Here is a 19,781-nt window from a genome sequence, read left to right on the forward strand (position 1 = left end):
ACTGGGTAAGTGAAAAAGGTTTTTAAAAAAAACACATCTCAGCAGTGAACACATTTTCACTGCTGAGATGCTGTTGATTGGCCTTGTTCTAACATGAAATGTCCAATATGTCATAATAATAATAATCAGGGTGCGATATGTGTGAATATATTCGGGGGGATATGTTTCAGATTTTAAGCAATATCAATGGAATTACATGGAACTGTGATTAAAATCATGTAGAAACAGTGGATATATCAAAACCAGAAGGGGGGACAATTGTCCCCCCCATCCCCTCTACAAATCGCACCCCCTGATAATAATAATAATAATAATAATAATAATAATAATAATAATAATAATAATAATAATAATAATAATAATAGTATTAGTCTACATTATAACATCAAAAGGTATGCTACTCATTCACAAATCTGTCTTCTTTGTCATGACAACAATGCCAAGTATTCCTAGTTTACATTGTATCTGTGACATCTTGAACTGCTGTATACCTCAGTTACATGCAAGGTTCCAAATTTCACAAAAAATGACACAGTATGGCATGGTAGATTCACAGCCGCTATTGTGTCATCATCTAATTCTTGAATCTGGTAAGTTTAAAAACAAAAGGGAAAATGTTACACATTGGACATCACATTTTAGGTGTGATCCTATGCAGTTCTTCACAGACACCAGACGGAGGAGCTGTTATCAGCAGAATGAGGAAGAAACAGCAAAGACGATGAAGCACAATGGGTCACGTTGAAAATACATGCAGGAAAGAACATGGAACAAAGTTCTTTTTTTATCTTTCTGTTCCTTTGTCTTTTCTTCCATGGCTGCATTCTATCCTTTGAGAGAACTTGGTTGGTGATTTGTCGACACCAAAATTCATGACTTTTTGTTATTTTTTGTCTTGTTTGTTTTTGTTCGACTCGAGCAAAAAATAATGCATTATATTATTATTAAATTATATTGCAAAATGTAATAAATGTCCCAGTGAATTATCCATGAGAATATGCCCATTTTGTGTTCCATTTGGCTGACAGAGAAGGGTTCCTCTCTCTCCAACTATACAACTCATTTTAACCTGAAATATACCAAGCAACAGTCTAGCCACTGGTACTTTGATGTCTCGCTTCAGTGTGGGGTTTTGTGTGTTTTTTTTTTTACAGCAGACAGGGAATGCACCTTAGTCGGTCTCTGTTTGTAAATAGGACTGTTTCTCTTGTGCCTGCATGTACAGCACAGTATTTTGGGGAGGGCTGGAGTCAACAGAAGGTACTGTACTGTAGAACTGCAGAAAGCTGTAGGACACGTGAAGGGAGGGGAAGAGGAAAAGGGCTGGCAGTGGGGACACTTAGGGAGTTGAGCATGTGGGGTTTGGGGTGCTAAAGGAAGCGTTGGGTTGTGCTGGGGGTGTAAGCAGGGATATTTGGTGTACTTATACCAAGTATAATGCTGTACTTAAACCAAAGGAAGGCGTAGTATTCGAGGCAGGGAGGAGGGAGGGTAGTGGTGGGTAGATATTGTGGGAATACTTAGGATGTTGCTTGTGAAGGTCTTAGGGAATTGGGGAATTGAGTGCGGACCTATATGCCAGTGCTGTGGCATGGCGTGGGTGTGGGTGTGGGTGTGGGAGTGGGTTGGTAAGGGTGGGGTGGGGCATGCATGCGAGGGGATGCCGTGTCAGAGGGCGGAAGAGGGTGGAGAAGGTAGGGGTTGAGGATGGGGTGGGGCAGTTTCTTTTGGAGGGGGGGGGGTCACTACTTACCAGACAGCTGCTGGACTCCTGGCTGGTCATGTGTGCTTAACAACTGGGCCTGGATTGTCTCCACGACCCGCTTAAAACGTCTGCTTGGACCTGCAGAGGATGTGAAAGAGAGAGAGAGAGAGAGAGAGAGAGAGAGAGAGAGAGAGAGAGAGAGAGAGAGAGAGAGAGAGAGAGAGAGAGAGAGAGAGAGAGTGTTAGAGAGAGAGAGAGAGAGAGAGAGAGAGAGAGAGAGAGAGAGAAATTGAATTACAGAATAAGAACAAGAGTGGAAGGCAGAGATGATGGCAGAGAGAGAGAGCGAGCAAGAGAGTGAGCAAGAGAGAGAGAGAGAGAGAGAGAGAGAGAGAGAGAGAGAGAGAGAGAGAGAGAGAGACAGAGAGAGAGTGGGTAGAGATGGGAGTGACAGAATGAAAGGTGGAGGGAGAGAACGAGTGAGAAAGGTGAGGGAGGAATAAAGACATGCTTCAGAAATAGACCAAGTGCAGGGACTGTAGAAAAGAAATAATGTCACCCAGCTGTGACAGAAACAGCCCTCCTGCTCACTGCTCAATCTCACAGTACTCCATCGCAGCTGACGCCAGCATCCTCCCACCCCAACCCCCACAAAAAAAATCACATTTTAGGAAATAAAGTCCCTCAGAATAAAATATGTAAAGCCCTGTATGCGTCATTTTATCGGTTCAGCAAGAAAAAAAAATGAAATCAGAGTTGCGGGGGTGGCGAAGAGGAACTGTGAGGTGGAAAGGTGGGTGTGTAGGATCTTGAGGAAGTTGCTGACGACGACACCTGCTCTATTCGCTGTGATAATGGACCCGCAAATAAGCTAAGGAAAAATGATGGGCTTCAGTGGGAGGACTTTCTTATTTTTATTTTTATTTATTTATATTTTTAGCTGGAATGGCTGTTCTGTTATTAAAAAAAAATCTCTCAAGGCAACGGCCGCAGCCACCGGGCTTGACAGGATGTGAACGCTATTTGCATGGGTGATAATTAGTTTCTAAAGGCTATGCCGTGTAGCTGGGGCTGAAGCTACTCTGCTGCCGCTGCTGCTGCTGCTGCTGCTGCTTTGCTTATGGTAGCCTATAGGGGACAAACAGGACAAGCTAAGCTTTTTTAGTAGCACCAAAAAAAGCAACAGAACTGGGGCTCTCTCCTCTCCTCTCCTCTCCTCTCCTCTACCCTCCTCTCCTCTCCTCTCCTCTCCTCTCCTCTCCTCTCCACTACCCTCCTCTCCTCTCCTCTCCTCTCCTGTCCTCTCCTCTCCTCTCCTCTCCCCCATGGTGCGGGTGTATTATGCTGGGCTGGCTGGATCTCAGCGGGAACCCAGCGACCTGTGATTTCACCAACAGACTTTTTCTTTTTTTTCATCTCCAATTCCCCCCTGCAGCAGTCCTGCTGGGAGAGGGAGGGAGAGTAGGGGCAGGTGCAGCTCGGCTTGCCCTGATGGTCTGGGTAAAACACCCGTGCTCTGCCCATTATCGGGCCCTGCATTAACTCAACATCCTCCATCCACCATCGCCACCACCATCACCATCACAACCACCATCATCAATACCCCAGCCAACCTTGCTCCTTCAGCTGACCATGTGCTGATTGCTCTCTGTGGAGACGGGTTGAAAGGGTCTCCACAGGAGGTGTTGTTGAGGGGGTGCAGTTTGGAGGCAGGTGGAGATGTTGTATGTGGGGCTTGGGGGTAGTGGTGGTCATGCTGGATGGTTTTGGTTGGAGGATGAGGAAATACGAACATGTGAACACTGTTTCTGGGGTAGATGGGGGTCTGTTACGTTACCGTACCCAGTGTATCCAGTTCCTATTGTGACTAAAGAGCATTGTGAAGGTGACTGAACGCATGAAGTGTGGTGTTGTTAAGGAGAGCTTGAAATGGAAGATGAGGAAACAACTCGGGAACCATGTTGCCTGAGTGGATGGGGATATGCGGTGAGAGCATCCCGTTGCCATAGTTACATAAAATTACACTTTATCCAAAGCAGTTCCAAGGCAAGCAGACTTAGCCATTTTTAGATGCATGGTTCATTGAAGCAATGTGGCGTTACATACATTGCTCAGAGAAACTCCAAACATTCCTTATTAGCACGCTATCCAAGTCTCTCAAGAAGAACAGGGCTCAGAGTCTGCATATTTTACCTGAGAGCAACGTGAAGGTGACAGAGTAGATGCCATTCTCCTTCTGGGCGGCGGTGCTCTCGGTGTAGGTGATGTCCACCTGGAACTTGACGGGCTTCTGGAAGACGGTGGGCCCGGCCGTGGACTTGTACTCCGCCCGGAAGCTGGTCTGAGAGATCACACTGTGGCTGAGGCTGGGGATCTGGAATAAAGGTAGTCAAGGTCAAAGGTTGCAAGGTTAGGTTACAAGTTTGCTTCATATTACAAGGTACATGTACATGTACAGTATATACACACAAAGGTAAAAAGGTTAAAGGTTGCAAGTATATACACTGCAAGTGCTACAGTTTACAAGTATACACAGTCTAAACCACTGCAAATACTGCAGGCCTACGTACATAAAAAAAATACTTTGTGTTTACAATGTTACTCTCTGTCTTGTAGTCTTCCTAATGCAATTTGTTGTAAAATATTTTTATATGATACACACAATTCTACTTTTCACTTACTAGCACTGTTGTCATATCTAGTCAGAATATGTTTTCACCGTATAGTGCTATTACATACCAAGTCTCTCACCTATTACAATTTTGCGAGGTTAGTGGAGTCAGAGAGCACTGTTAAACTGTTAATTTAGTTATGAGTAATTAATTTGTTGGAACGTGCTGCAACATATCCTATCCTTTTCACTAGTCTGCCACAAGGCACTCGTCTGATATGATGTACCGAATCCGCACTTGAACCTGCTGATGAAGTGACTGCTTGTCTGGCTACCAAAGCAACACCAACGTTACAAAAAATCAGCCTGCAAGCCCTGCCATTAAGCCGAGATGCAATCTGGTGTGTGAAAGACAGAGATTTCTAGCCAACATAATCGAGGGAGACAAAATGTAAAAACAAAAAAAAACAAAAAACATTGGCCATTTGGTGTCTTGTTTTTTATATGCAGGAGTGAAAAAAAATCTATGTATTAAAAATCTGTTGACCAGTGATGATTTTGCTAGCTGGCTCCAACATGGACTAGAGGACATGTTTATTCTGTTGCATAGCACGCCTGTCCTTTGTGCATGTGTTATGCCTGCACAGGCAGAGTCAATAAGCATATGCTGGGGTCAGTGCGATGACCGCCAGTGGCACCTAAATATATCCATGTTTTTGACAACATGGAATAGCAAACATAGAGCACACAGGCTTCCTGGTTGAACAAATACTGATATAGATAGAAAAAACCTCAAATGGGTTTGACAAAAAAAATCCTCCCAAAGCATGTAGTCTGGCAGTTAGAATATTCCCCAGGCTAATGTAGCTGCATACAATGAATATATTACAAATGTGCTGACATACAATGCTCACATGAAGATGTTCACTTTTATTGTGTTTTACATAATATAACCATAGTGTGTAGATAAGACTTTGCCCATGACACATCTTCTATGAGCACGTTTCCTCCTCTCCCAGGAAGGCTCAAAAATAGAACCATAAACGCCATAAAAGGCAAGTGTTTGGGAATGTCGCTACTTCAAGCTTGTGAACAAAGCCGGTATATCGTACAGGCCTTTAGCTGGCTACAGTCTCCCCGTTATCCATTCACAGCACGACATCTATATGCTAATGACCGGGGCATCGTGTTGATTTTCCACTGACCTTAAATGAAATAACGGAGAGAAACTGAAAACACTGCATGATGGCATTTACTGAATTGCCACTACTGTATATCAGAGAGAAGGGAGGTTTTTTTTCCCAAAACAACAGAAATACTAGCTTGCAGCAATATCTATCATCACAGCAGTTATTATGAAGGCAAAGGACTTCGATCTGATACTGAAAATAGTGAAAAATAAGGGAGCAATAACGGAATGGTCTGCAGACTGTGCACTGTGTGTGCATGTGATTGCATGTGTCGGTGAGTGTGAACGCATGTCCGGCTGAGTGTGTATGTGTGTGTATCTGTGTGTGTGCGTGTGTGTTCGATAGGGGAGTTAAATGGGATCTTAACAGAAGGCAACAGCTGCTCTGTAGGGATAAGCAGACATGGGAATTAAGAGTGAAAGAGGAGAGAAGAAGAAGCGGGAATTGAGTCCTTACTGAGAGAAATGCTTGGACGATGTCTGCTTTGATGGAGCTCAAGGGTTTATCCCTGATGACCACGAAGATCTGCTCCTCCTTCTCCAGGTTGATAAAGTTACCGAACCAAGATTTTTTGGCAAGTCTGAAACAAAACAAATGGACACAATACTTAACATGAAGCGTAGGGAAATGCTGATGGTAGCAAAAGGCATTAAAAAGTAGAGAAATGCAAGTCGACAACTTATTCAATTGGAACACTAAGGTCCATCAATTCCATCGAGAAAGTACCCTGAAGAGACCTAAGAAAAAATAAATAAAGCAAGAAAGAAAGAAAGAAAGAAAGAAAGAAAGAAAGAAAGAAAGAAAGAAAGAAAGAAAGAAAGAAAGAAAGAAAGACATATAGCCTAAACAAACTTTGGTGCAACAAACATCCTGGAAAGTGCCAACAGGGATGGGCTGAAGGTGCAGGATGATTGCAAGCAGCCAAGATTGACAGAGAACTTTACGGACAATATTCTTTTTTTTTTACATTTTCTTGAAAACACACTGTGGTTATATCATTTCATAGGCTCCAACTTTTTTCAGCATTTTCCCTGGCCAGAGGGCCAGAGGTTTTCAGAACAGAAATAAATGGATGAAATAAGACAGGAGGGACAAACAAGAAGGAAAAGAAAGGGCCAGAGGATGAACCGTCTGCTTCTCTGACACTGACACATTGCTTCTGTTGCCTTGTTAATCTTCGTTTACTCATCTGCCCCCCCCCCTTCTCTCACTCTCTCTCTCTCTCTCTCTCTCTCTCTCTCTCTCTCTCTCTCTCTCTCTCTCTCTCTCTCTCTCTGCTAAGGCTTTATGCATCCGGGCCAGAAGAGTTGGAGTGTTTGTTTATTTATCTTGTCTCGCCCTGTCCCATGGGGTAATGGTAGGACAGTCGGGTCGTGATTTGAGAAGGGAAAATCTGATTTCACCAAGAGAGATTGACCCTGACAAACAGAGTGAGATGAGGTCTCATCAAGTGGTGACTTGGGGGTGTAAAACGGAGAGGGGGCAAAATAACCACGGAGAGGACAAAACAAAACATATATAAACAGTATATATTAATGGAGCCGGGAAGAAAATGAACACAAAAACCATTTAGTAAATGACAAATGATTTTGGAGAGAAACTTTCTTTATCTGGTGGTGGTCCCCTTTGGTGTTGGCGAGGTGTGAAAAAGAGATACAGAGAGAGAGAGAGAGAGAGAGAGAGAGAGAGAGAGAGAGAGAGAGAGAGAGAGAGAGAGAGAGAGGGAGAGAGAAAGAGAGAAAGAGAAAGAGAAAGAGAAAGAGAGAGAGGGAGAGAGAAAGAGAGAAAGAGAAAGAGAAAGAGAAAGAGAGACACATCTCTTGAAAACTGAGAAAGGGTGGAAGGGGGGTGGTAACGAGAAAAATAACAATGACAGGAGGAATGTACCACAGCGAGACAAATGGTGCCTGATGCTTTTTCACGGCAGGTACAGCGGGCAACTTTCACTGCCAACATCTGTTTCACTATCAAAGCTTTTTTTCTCAGCTTCCCTCCTTAACCGTGTTGAACACACGCACAAACACACGCACACGCACACACACACACACACACACACACACACACACACACACACACACACACCAACCAACCTGATATGATTAGATCTTACAACAAATATCGCACCACAACAACAAAAAGCAATGTTTGGAAAAGCACTTGGTTTCATTTACATCAGTGCACATATTAAACAGCCTGTGCTCCGGGCATTGGGTCTTATGCAAAGGGATTCAATCTAATCAGAAAGCATGTGTGTGTGTTTGTGTGTGTGTGTGTGTGTGTGTGTGTGTCTGTGTGTGTGTGTGTGTGTGTGTGTGTGTGTGTGTGTCTGTGTGTGTGTGTGTGTGTGTGTGTGTGTGTGTGTGTGTGTGTGTGTGTGTGTGTGTGTGTGTGTGTGTGTGTGTGTGTGTGTGTGTGTGTGTGTGTGTGTGTGTGGAAAGGAGGTTGTTGGGAAAATTGCTGAGGGTTTGGGATCAGTGTCTGGGTGTAATTACTGTAGCTATATAACACACACCCACACCCACACACACAGACACACACAGACACACACACACAGACACACACACACACACACACCCACACCCACACACACAGACACACACAGACACACACACACAGACACACACACGCACGCACGCATGCACGCACGCGTCGCACACGCACACACACAGGTACACACACGGCAAAATCATGAAATATTCTGGCCTCATCAACACATGGGCTTCCCGAGTTCCAAAATCTTTTTAATTAGACTTGCTTGATTGATAATTGCTATTCGGAGACTGTAGGCTGTTTAAATAATCTGCGAAGAAATTAGTTGATACAGTTTAAATTAATTGGCTATGATGAGCATAAATTTCTCCTGATGTGAGGAATATGATTTTTTTTTCATGATGGCCAAGCATGTGAATCATATGAACATTGAAAAGTGTCCAATGAACTACAAAGTATACTTTGTCAATCTAAAAAAATGTATTTATCTCAGGGTTTAAACAATAATCATTGTCAGTTGTAACAAATTGGGTGACCAAATTCCTGAAACAGGTGAACTCAACATGATACTTTTACTGGACTTTTTACATGCACTTCATAACATTACATAAAGTTAGCACTTTTATGCACTTTAGTAGTAACCATCGGAAATACACAGCCAGTAGAAAACAGAGAAAGCAACATAAGAGATGGGAATGTCGGGCCTTTTAGTATGAATGGCACTTGTCCCTAAACAGACACGTAGGCACTTACTCTGGGGATGGATAGACATACGGGAGCTACAGTAAGCACTTACTCTGGGGAAGACTCCGGGGTCAGGCTGGACATCTCCTCTTGTGTGGGAACTACACAAAAATAAGACAAAGTTTATGGTTAGCCATAGCAAAAAATTAGTATAGTGTGTGCGTGTGTGCGTCCGTGCTTGTTCAATGTGCGCACATGTGCATGTTCAATATTCAAATCTCATTTCCCCCCCCGAAAATTCTTAAATCCTCCCAACCTGCTGAACACCTTAGCAGAAATGTAAATGTATAATCTTTTCCGTGTCTAGTCATCTACTTCAACCCTTGTCTGGATCCAGGCAAAACTTCATGTTTCCATCAAGCTAGAGCAAGCTGAAGCAGCTGAGGACATGTCACTGAGTTGAGTTCACCGTTCAGCTAGCGTCAGCAGAGCCATGGCAGAGCTATGATAGCGGCGGGGGCAGAGACAAAGTTATAATTGGAGCTGCGTGTGACAGAAACACGCTCACCCACATGGCAGAGAGGTGAGGAGGAGACCGTTAGCAACACCTTTCATCCCACATGTCTGGCGTCTCACTTAAAGAACTCTCAGGTAGAACGAACTTGTAACATGTTAATGTGTCTTTTTTTGTGTCTAATTATGTCACAACATAAGGCCTGGTTTTGAGGACACTTTCAATGAAGAAGAAAAGTTTTGTCACATCCAGAACTGTATCATGTTCATATTGTCTTATTGTATATCTACAGTATATATATCAGGGGTCATATGGGTGAACATCATGGGGCTTAACATGGCGCAATATGTTGGTTTCAGCTGCAAGTTCATTCCCAAATGAAATGGATGGAAATAGTGTGACTGCTTCCATCCTGCCTCCTACACGTTTTTATTTGCTTATTTGTCTGCCATATATTATTTGTGTAAAGTCACAGAGAGCCACATGTGCCATTTAGACGACGCACAGCCTCACACAGTAACAACGGTATTTGGTTCAAGCATGGGAAAGAGGGAGCAATTACTATGAGATGTCCTTGTAGAATTGTCAGCCTAAAGCAGAAATGTTCATCTTCATTTCAAAAATCTTCATTCCCAGTTAATATTTGAGCATATTGGGTAGGAGGCTTAGTGGCACAAATTGGCTTTCATTGATCCCATGCTGACGATTGAAATAGTTTGGCCCATTTAGGTCTGTGGTACCCTCTAACGACATTCATCCATCCACTGTAATTATTATGTCAATTTGCAAGAAAATCTGTGTTTGTCCATTCTCCAATTAGCATCCTTATCAGAAAAATGAACATCACTGTACAGGTTAAACTAGGCTTTTTAGAGAGACCCTTTGCTGATTGAAGGACCCAAAAGTTTGTGGGGCAGCCACGGCCCAGTGCAGGGATGGGCAACTTTTTTGTGAAGAGGGCCATGTTTTTCATCGCCACCATCAGAGGGCCACATGACCACGGATCTGACTACAATTCGCAGAGTTGGGGGTGCTGTGGGTTGCTCACTGACTGCCCATAAGGAATAGAATACTCTATAATCAATACTCTATTGGCCAACAGTTTAATTACAATAGATTGACTTGGTTGTCATTTAAAAAAATATGGTCATTATTTTTTAAAATTAGGCATACTGTTTTATCTACGGGCCGCATTGACTGAGGAGGCGGGCCGCATGTGGCCCCCGGGCCTCCAGTTGCCTGGCCTAGTGGTTAGAGAGTTCTTTCAATCTGGGGGTTGCAGGTTTGAATCCCACCTCAGCTCTCCCAACATCTCCATCCATGGCTGAAGTGCCCTGGAGCAAGGCACCTAACCCCACATTGCTCCAGGGACTGTAACCAATACCCTGAAAAATAATAACTGTATGTCGCTTTGGATAAAAGTGTCAGCTTAATGTCATGTAAGTTTATATTGTCCCCTTACAAGGTCATAGAACCCCTTCCTATTTCATAGAATGGCCCTTGATCAACTATTTTTGTTGTATTTTTCAGTCTTCAGTGAAGTCTATTTCTTGTATTGTACACTCCCTGGAACCCTATACTCTGCACTTTTCAAGGGTTGGTGTTTGAGTTGAAGTGGCCTCCATAACGAATCAATACATCTCTCTCAAATGTTTAGATTGTGGGACTGGCCTCTTTTTAAATCAAGGTTGTGTGTCAGTTCAATGACAAAATGTGCTGGAAATATTAAACCCTCATGTTTCCTGATGTTTGTCAGTTTGAAAACCAGTGAGATTACTTGTTTTAAAATAATGTCATCATGAATCATGTATTAAAATAGTTTCAGAATAATGAAAATAGATATTATAAACAGCGCATGGCCTTTCGTGACCTTTAAACTATCAAAACATTTCTTCTCCACTTGCTCACATCCACAGTTAGCATGTAATTATAATCAGTTGAGGCCACAAATTCATATCTCTTTATCATTTCCGATTTTCCATCTTTTTTTACAGTAATCAGACATCTAAAAGCAGAGGAGCAATATTTTCATTATCTCTTTGCAATCCTTCAGCAGACACATAGTACTATGCCTTCAACATTACTAAAGCAAAATACTCACTGTTAAAAAACATGTCACAATTATATTTTGTGAGGCATATTTTGCAGATAATTATGTGATAAATCTGAAACGAGTCTCCATACTTGAAAAACTTTCCATATTTATTATTTATGCCTTCAGACTATTTATTGTATGAGAAGACAATTTAGCTATTCCTTTGAATTACTGAATGAGCCATTCTGTGCAAAAACAAAATAAATTCATATCAAGGGGATTACAATATGCAGACCTTTCTCTGTTCAACTTTTTGTCCTGTACCTAGAATAAGGGAGAGCAACAGCATTTTCTGTAACTAAACTGCTGTGGTACCTTGTAGTTTCCTGCGATGAAAGCGTGGTGATCCCAAGAAGCTGTTCTTGATGGAGTTGAGGCGTGTTCTCCAGGGCATCCCACCGATGGAGGGGCTGGGCGGCGGGGTTGGGGTGGGCGTACCTGCCGGGCTCTCCTTGGGCGTGTGCACGGGGGTTCCTTTGGGGGTAGGGAGAGGGCTGCCCCGGGGGGAGGGGTGAGGGGTCACCTGTATGGTGGGGATAGATTTGGTGCTCTGGTCAGACGACAGTGGCACAGGGTGGAAGTGGTGCAGACGGATGGAGGGGACGGAGGGGGATGCAGGGGCAAAGGCTGGGGGCACGGAGAGCTGGGGGGAGAGGGCTGCAGGGGCTGCCCGCCTCACCTGGGGGCTGCCAGGAATACTGGGAGGTTGAGGCTGGCATGGGGTAGAGGGCTCAGATTTGGCCACAGTAGGGTATTCTGGTATCAGTTCTGGCAGCGGGTTGGACTTTGTAGCCTGTAGGGCCACCTTGGGCTTGGCAGGGAGAGTCTGAGTTCTGGGGTCCGTCTGGAGAGAGTTGGGTACTTGCGGGGTTGGAGTGGGGTTGGGCTGAAGGGAATTGGGCGTTTTGGGGGTGGTGGTCGGGGTAGGCTGTAAGGAACTGGGGGTTTTGGGGGTGGTGGTCGGGGTAGGCTGTAAGGAACTGGGGGATTTGGGGGTGGTGGTCGGAGTAGGCTGTAAGGAACTGGGGGATTTGGGGGTGGTGGTCGGAGTAGGCTGTATGGAATTGGGGGATTTGGGGGTGGTGGTCGGGGTAGGCTGTATGGAATTGGGGGTTTTGGGGGAGGGGGCAGGATTGGTGCTGGTGTTGGGCTGGACTGAATTTGGGGGTTTGGCATTGGTGTTGAGCTGAAGAGAATTGCTGGGCTTGGGACTTGGGTTGGGCTGGAGGGAATTTGGGGTTTGAGGTCTTGAATTGGCATTGGGCTGTAGGGAATTAGGCGTTTTGGGAGTGGGGTTAGGAATGGGAACGGGTTGGAGAGAATTCGGGGTAGGTAGGAGGGAGTTGGGGGTGGGTGTGCGCGTGGCTGCCCGATGCGGCTGAGGCTCGGGAGACTCTGAGGGACTGGAGTTGGGAGTCTGGGTGACCTCGGGGGACTGGGGAGGTACACAGAACTTTCGGACAGGCTGAGGGAGGTATGCACCACACAACACAGAGAGAAAAAGAGACCAACACAGAAAGAGAGAGAGAGAGAAGACACACACATGCACACAGGAAGCGAGCAAGGAGCAACATGACACACATGCACGCAAACCAGCCAGGGAGGTATACAGAAGAAATGGGATGAGCGGCCAAACACCGGAGCCAGAAAACAAAAAGGGATGGTGGTAATGCCGAAAGGAATAAAAGACAAACAAAAGAAAGGAAAGAAAAGACATGCAGTTAGCCAAAACAGCCTATACAATGGGGGACAAAAACAGCCAGCAACCAGACAACAGAAAGAACAACTTATAAAACAAAGACAAAGACTAAACAAAGACAAACATACAAACAAACAAATGTGGCAAAAAACCTAGACATTGTTACGAGCATTCAACAAAGCGTGGACCAAAAACCGGCATGTGGACACAACAAAAGAAAAGCTAGGCTCCTCCGTGGTGAGATGATTATGTGTGAGGACGGAAGGTGGAGTGACTGCAGGCAGGGCATTGTGAGAAACAAATGAGGCTTAGTGGACCATCGGATGGGTGCAGGTGTAGAAGTGTCTGAAGCTTCAACCCGGAGATGGCACATGTTGTATGCACAGTATCCCTTTTTAGGGCCATTATCATCATCATCATCATCATCATCATCTACTGTATGATCTATCATATCATTATCAGGGCTGGATACATCAAGCTTCATGGACGAGAAGTCCTGTCATGTATTGGTTCTACTACTTTTCACCCATTAGCTTATCTGTCTGGTTGTGCAGATAACAAAGTAAATTGTTTCTCAGTGTAAGAACAAATGCAGGTCATGGCCCTATGCTCTCTGAAACTATATTAACTAACACATATCCGTGCGTCAACTCAAACATTAACATGTAGCTAGGGTTATGCACACTTATGTAGAAATAGTGAGTAGCCAATATATTTACTTATCCGGCTGTTCTAGTAGCTATTGTTAGTCATATTAATACAGGCCTAACAATTTTAGCCACTAAAACACTAACATCATGGACAGTCCAACATGGGCCACATTCTTGTTAACACGTCTATAACTACTCTTAGATGAAGAGAGAAATACTGACAAACTGTGGCTCAATTTGAGAGGTATTTGTTCAAAGCTCTCCCCACAGTCTCCTTCTGGGTAAAACTCATTACAGTGACCCCAAAGAGGAGATTAGGCCAAAATGAAAGTATCTACTCTGTTACATAATCACTGGGCAGACTGCTTTTTAGGTTAGGACACAGTATTAATGACTGACTATAGGGAGCCTGACTTGACTCAAGACTTGAAAGCTGCCATGTCCTCAAAGTCCCTCATTTTTTCTGTGAAGAAACAACCCTTTAAAAAAAAACTTTTTTCAGAAAGACTATGTGATTGCAGGAGAATCAGGAGGAGCTTCAAAGTGAGTTGCAGAAATCAATTTGCCTTTCAAATCAAGTCTGTCTGTGTGTCGTGAGAGGCTGCATGGGTCGCAGGCCTGCGTAATCTGTTAGCTCCGGCTCTAACAAGTCAGCTGTAAAAGTTTTTCCTTGAGCCTGGCGTGATAATCTGAAAAGACGGATTTTCCAGAACCGTCCCCAAGCTGGATTTCCACAGGCTCAGGCCATTGCAAAACAGAGTCCTGGGATAAAGAGGGATATCTCCACGACAAATAAAGTTTTGAGCCCCTTTTTTCTTTCCCCGTCTCTCTCAACTTTGCTTGCTCAAGGGTGATGTAAGAGACATTCAAAGAGCAAGGCTAAATTGAGCATAGTTAAACTTAAAGAAAAGTCCGGCAAAGGCTATGCAGTCTTCAACTGCCGCCCTCTCTCATTAGTCTTATAGTCATATAAAAACTTCTCCAGATCGCAAATTTCTGTCATGGTCTAGTGTGCAGCTAACAGGCTGACTAGGCAGTTCATCTCCAACTAACCAGAATTTAAATGTAAATGTCAGTAGTGAATATCCAGAACTCTCTGGTCCCCTGGTCCATGGCTGATGTGCCCTTAAGACAGGTATCTAAACCCACATTGCTCCAGGCCCAGCTGTGTTATACATTATTCCCCATAACTCTGGATTTGAGCAAGAAATACACCTGTTCACATTCTTTATGGACCATGACCATAGCTCCACCTGCTAACTGACAAACAGAGAATCGCTAACTGCTACAGTGAGCAGCTGATAGCTAAGTGGTGACATGAAAAGGAATACACGAGAGATGTGGAGGCAACCAGGCCTCTGTGGTGCAGGCCTGGAGATGAGAGAGGGTGGCTGCAAGGCTGGAGATAAGGCGGAGCAGAGGAGAGGAGAGGAGAGGAGAGGGGCGCTTACCCGGGGACTGCTGAGGGGGCTGGTGGAGAGGCCGGAGGACGCTCCACTGATTGACCGCGACCTACCGAGAGACACAAACACACAGCGGGGCGGAGAGAGAGACAGAAGATGTTGTTAGAGTGCTGTCAGGCAAGTGTCAGGAAAAAAGAGAACTAAAGAAAATAGACAAAATCTGAATGATTAAAAAGAAAGAAAGAAAGAAAGAAAGAAAGGAAGAAAGAAAGAAAGAAAGAAAGAAAGAAAGAAAGAAAGAAAGACAGCAGGAAGGAAAGGAAACAAATGACAATACAGGAAGTCAGCAGGGGGTGGGGAGAAGCCTCTGTACATTCAGGCATTTTGGAAGGCTGTGTGGTGTGACTGGCATCATTCATATCCAAAGCTTGGCACCGGGGTCCATAGTCTAACTAAGTAGAACTAGCGCTAAATAACAACACAGACACTAGCAAACTCCCACGTGCTCCCACTGCGCATCAATTATAGATGGATCAGTTCAAGCACACACTCCAGCTGATGCACTCCGAGGAGGTATCATTCACATATACACACAGATTCAGGCATCGACATACTGTATGGAAACAGACACGCACACACAAATATGCACACTCGCAGATGCACACGCATGCACGCACGCACGCACGCATACAAACACACGCACGCACACACGCATGCACACACGTACGCACGCACACACACACACACACACACATAAACACACACACATACACACACTCAAACAATACAAAAGCCAATCGAGAAAAGTTGTTTTCTCTCAAACAACAGATGTTAAAGCATCCAAACAAGTCAATATCCTCCAACAAAACGCAGGCTAATCACTCGAACCGTCTGTCTTCATCAAGCTGGATTTCCCTATTCTGGTGTCAATGGATTGAGCACAGCACAGCTGCTGGGGTTTTGACAGGAATCCTTTCTTTCCTCTACCCCCTTCCAACATCATGCCCCGTCTACCCAATTCCTCCTGTTTAATCACACCATCCCCCCCTCCGTTTCTCCTGTTCTCCTCTCTCCTGCAGATATCGTGGTGCCTGAGGGGATGTAAGGAAAGATGGTGGTGGTGTTGGTGGTGGTGGAAGATGGGAGGAGGGGGGGTGGAATGGTGGTGGATAATTGTGGTGGTTGCTGCTGGAGTTGCTGTATGGATTGGTTAATGGTTTGGAGTGGGAAAAGGTAGAGGTACATTGGGGGATGATATCTAGTAGGGGGTGATCAATGGTTGCTATCTGAACGGTTTGGTGTAAGAAAAGAATAGAGTTAGATGTTTGGTGGTTGTTTGTGAGAGATGGAAGTCTCAGATTCCCAGCAGAAAGATGAGATAGTTGGGGGAGAGATAGTTGGGGGAAGGTTAATGCTTGCTATCTGGACAGTCTGAAGGGTGGTTGACAAAAGGAATTTAAAACCTTTTTTTCTGAGAGGTCTCAGCTCATCTCTCAGACATGCAGTAAGATGGTGCGAGATGGTAGTGATGGTTGATATGGTTACTGTTGTTGACAGCTCAGAGGATGGAGTAGTAGCTTTGGGTGCCATGGATGGTTATTCTGAGGTAGAGGGTTGATACTTGCCACCAGACCTACTAATCACAAGTGAAATTTTCAGATCGGAACAAACAATGGAATCTTGGGGCTGTTCACCCATCTTACAAGTCAGATTTCAGGAGAGATGAGAGTTGGGAGACAGATGGAGGTCAAGTTAGTACTGGTAAGTACAACTGAGGACATGCATGAGAATTCTGTCCATTCAGACTTTCTGTAGACACTATACAAAACACAGTATCAAATAGGGCTAGGTTATAAGATGACCAACGATTGAGGTGAGAAGAGGTTGTATTGAGGACGCAGTTTGTTTACGTATTAGTTATTAAAAACGTGTCCAAAATGTATATTAATCTATCATAGATGTCAAACATGCCCTGCCTCTGCCTCACAGCTTTAGTGGACGACAGCAATAATAGAGGTTAGAGGATAAAATGGCAGGATGTGTCATAGACAAACATCGAGAGCAAAGAAAAGGAGGAAGAATTTGAAGGAGGAGGAACGATTACTCCAGGTAGTGTGTAAAACACCAAAGCACAACAGAGTTTTGAAAACGACTAGCTGGGCATGCAGTGAAGGCCTCCAGCCTCGGACTGGTGTTCAGGGCTTAGATAAGGAGAAAAAAAACAACATTGACACAGAGCAAAATGATAATAATAAAAGAACAGACAAGGAGAGGACTCTAGGATCAGCAAGAGCACCAGATGTAGAATAAAAGACATTGGAAGGCAGCAGGAAGTGCAGTACAAAAAGATGTATAGAGAGCTAGGACAGAAGAGCAGAGATCAGAGGGGAGGAGGCAACACAGGCTAATAGAACAGAGAGGGTTTGGCTGGGCAGACAGACAATGCGGAGATGGTATGTGACAAATGGAAAAGAAAAAGGCCTGTGTGTGTGTGTGTGTGTGTGTGTGTGTGTGTGTGTGTGTGTGTGTGTGTGTGTGTGTGTGTGTGTGTGTGTGTGTGTGTGTGTGTGTGTGTGTGTGTGTGTGTGTGTGTGTGTGTGTGTGTGTGTGTGTGTGTGTGTGTGTGCGTGTGTGTGTGCGGCAGTTTTCACTCTAAAGGTTTATGTGTACGGACGGTTGTATTTCTGTGTATGCCGTGTGTATGTGTGTGTGCCGGGCGGGCGGGCGTGTGTGCGTCATAGCTGTCGGTATATTTTTGTCTTGCCTATTGTGTTTACTGGTGTTCAGTGTGTTTAGTGTGTGTGTGTGTGTGTGTGTGTGTGTGTGTGTGTGTGTGTGTGTGTGTGTGTGTGTGTGTGTGTGTGTGTGTGTGTGTGTGTGCATGTGTGGAACAGAACAAAGGGTCGCACTGAATGAACAATGTCAGTATGGTGGTGAAGTCTGAGAGAGAGAGAGAGAGGGAGGGAAAGAGAGAGCGAGGGAGGGAGAGAGGAGAGGGGGACTGACTGTGTGAAGAGGAGAGGAGAGGAGAGGAGAGGAGAGAGGAGAGAGAAGAGGAGAGGAGAGGAGAGGAGAGGAGAGAGAGGAGAGGAGAGGAGAGAGAGGAGAGGAGAGAGGAGAGGAGAGAGGAGAGGAGAGGAGAGGAGAGGAGAGGAGAGGAGAGGAGAGGAGAGGAGAGGAGAGGAGAGGAGAGGAGGGGAGAGGGGAGAGGAGAGGAGAGGAGAGGAGAGGAGAGGAGAGGAGAGAGAGGAGAGGAGAGGAGAGGAGCGGAGAGGAGCGGAGAGGAGAGGAGAGGAGAGGAGAGGAGAGGAGAGGAGAGGAGAGGAGCTGGCGAGCAAACAGCCATTAGTAGAGAACGCAGCTCTGCCCACGCCTCCAGTGCCCGTGTCTATGTGTGGATGCATGTGGGCGGCCACAAGACACTTGCCAGCTTGGCTGATTTTTAAACAGATCCGGCTGCTGGTGATGGTTTGTGTGTGTGTTTGTGTGCGTGTGTGTGTGTGTGTGTGTGTGTGTGTGTGTGTGTGTGTGTATGCATGCGTGCGTGCGTGTGCACTTGTGTATGTGTGTGCGTGCATGAGTGTGTGTGTGAGTGTGTGTGTGTGTGGGGGGGGGTGTTGTGGTGGGGATGGTGATGGAGAGAAAAGATAGGGTGGTCAGAGGGAGAGGCAGAGCTGGAGAGGGAGGGAAGGGAGGGAAGGAGGGAGGGAAGGAGGAGTGTGAGAAGAGAAGAGCTAAAAATGTTTATGCTGTCTGTGGCTGCCGAGGCTCGCAGGCAATATGGCTTCCGAGAGCAGGAGCGCACCGTGCGCCATCAATTCATCCCCATGTTTTTTGCATGAGGGCCCGGACGCCACATGCGCAGAGCACATGGGTAATGATATGATATGAATAGCCCACGGCTACTGTTGTGATATCATCATACATCCACCAGCACCGCACCCACCCACCACCCTCACACCTCCTCTCCCCAGCCCCTCGCATATGCCTTCTACATACCCATACAGCTGGTCCATACCAGCATGGGGCTCCTGAGTCGACTGAACCTTTATTATTAAGGCAGCCTAGAATGACCCCCCCCCTTCCATATGATCTTCATCTCTTCACCCTGTCTCTATATACTGTACATCCATTGTTTTCTTTCCCATGCTCTCTCATGTACTCATTTCATTTCATTTCATTTTATTTAAACTCGAAGAATCATTGAGAGCCCAGCCCTCATTTACAATGATGTCGAGTAAAACAAACAATTACACATATAAAATCATATATATATACAACATACACAATGCAACATAAATCATATAAGAGGTAAAAATTAAGACAAACTATGAATTAAAACTTATGAGTTAAAACAAGTACAAGTATGTGATAAAAAACTTCCCAGTATTACTTTAAAATGTTCTAATGACACTAAGGCTTGAAGACCTATCCTTTGTTGTAGGGTATTCCAAAGTGAAGGTCCACAGACACTAAAAGCCGTTTTACCCAGTTCAGTGCGGGCATAAGGGACCTCCAGTAAAAAGTTGCTGCTGCGGGTTTGATATGGGTTGGAGTGCCAAACTAAAAGAGATGAAATATAAAATGGGAGTTTACCAGTGAGGGCCTTAAAAATAAAAATAAAATAATGCATGTCCCTTCTGTGAGAAAGTGGAGCCCACCCAACTTTATCATATAACAGGCAATGATGAGTGCTATATGGATCCCCAGTAATAAAACGAAGAGCTGAATGATAAACAG

The 19,781-nt window shown here is 44.9% G+C and overlaps 1 protein-coding gene across 1 annotated transcript in view; it reads right to left on the reverse strand.

Annotated features, from left to right (window-relative positions):
* The window catches only part of brsk2a (BR serine/threonine kinase 2a), a 334,316-nt gene that overhangs the window by 6,960 nt on the left and 307,575 nt on the right, over nucleotides 1-19,781 (reverse strand). The window contains exons 18-24 of the mRNA XM_063196348.1: nucleotides 15,090-15,150; nucleotides 12,622-12,754; nucleotides 11,605-12,129; nucleotides 8,793-8,841; nucleotides 5,963-6,086; nucleotides 3,899-4,079; nucleotides 1,754-1,843 (exon numbers count right to left, since the gene is read on the reverse strand). Coding sequence (XP_063052418.1) covers nucleotides 1,754-1,843; nucleotides 3,899-4,079; nucleotides 5,963-6,086; nucleotides 8,793-8,841; nucleotides 11,605-12,129; nucleotides 12,622-12,754; nucleotides 15,090-15,150 — 1,163 coding nt within the window. The remainder of the gene's footprint in view (nucleotides 1-1,753; nucleotides 1,844-3,898; nucleotides 4,080-5,962; nucleotides 6,087-8,792; nucleotides 8,842-11,604; nucleotides 12,130-12,621; nucleotides 12,755-15,089; nucleotides 15,151-19,781) is intronic.

The sequence above is a fragment of the Engraulis encrasicolus genome, chromosome 4, assembly GCF_034702125.1.
Source record: "Engraulis encrasicolus isolate BLACKSEA-1 chromosome 4, IST_EnEncr_1.0, whole genome shotgun sequence".
In the NCBI taxonomy this organism is placed as follows: domain Eukaryota; kingdom Metazoa; phylum Chordata; class Actinopteri; order Clupeiformes; family Engraulidae; genus Engraulis; species Engraulis encrasicolus.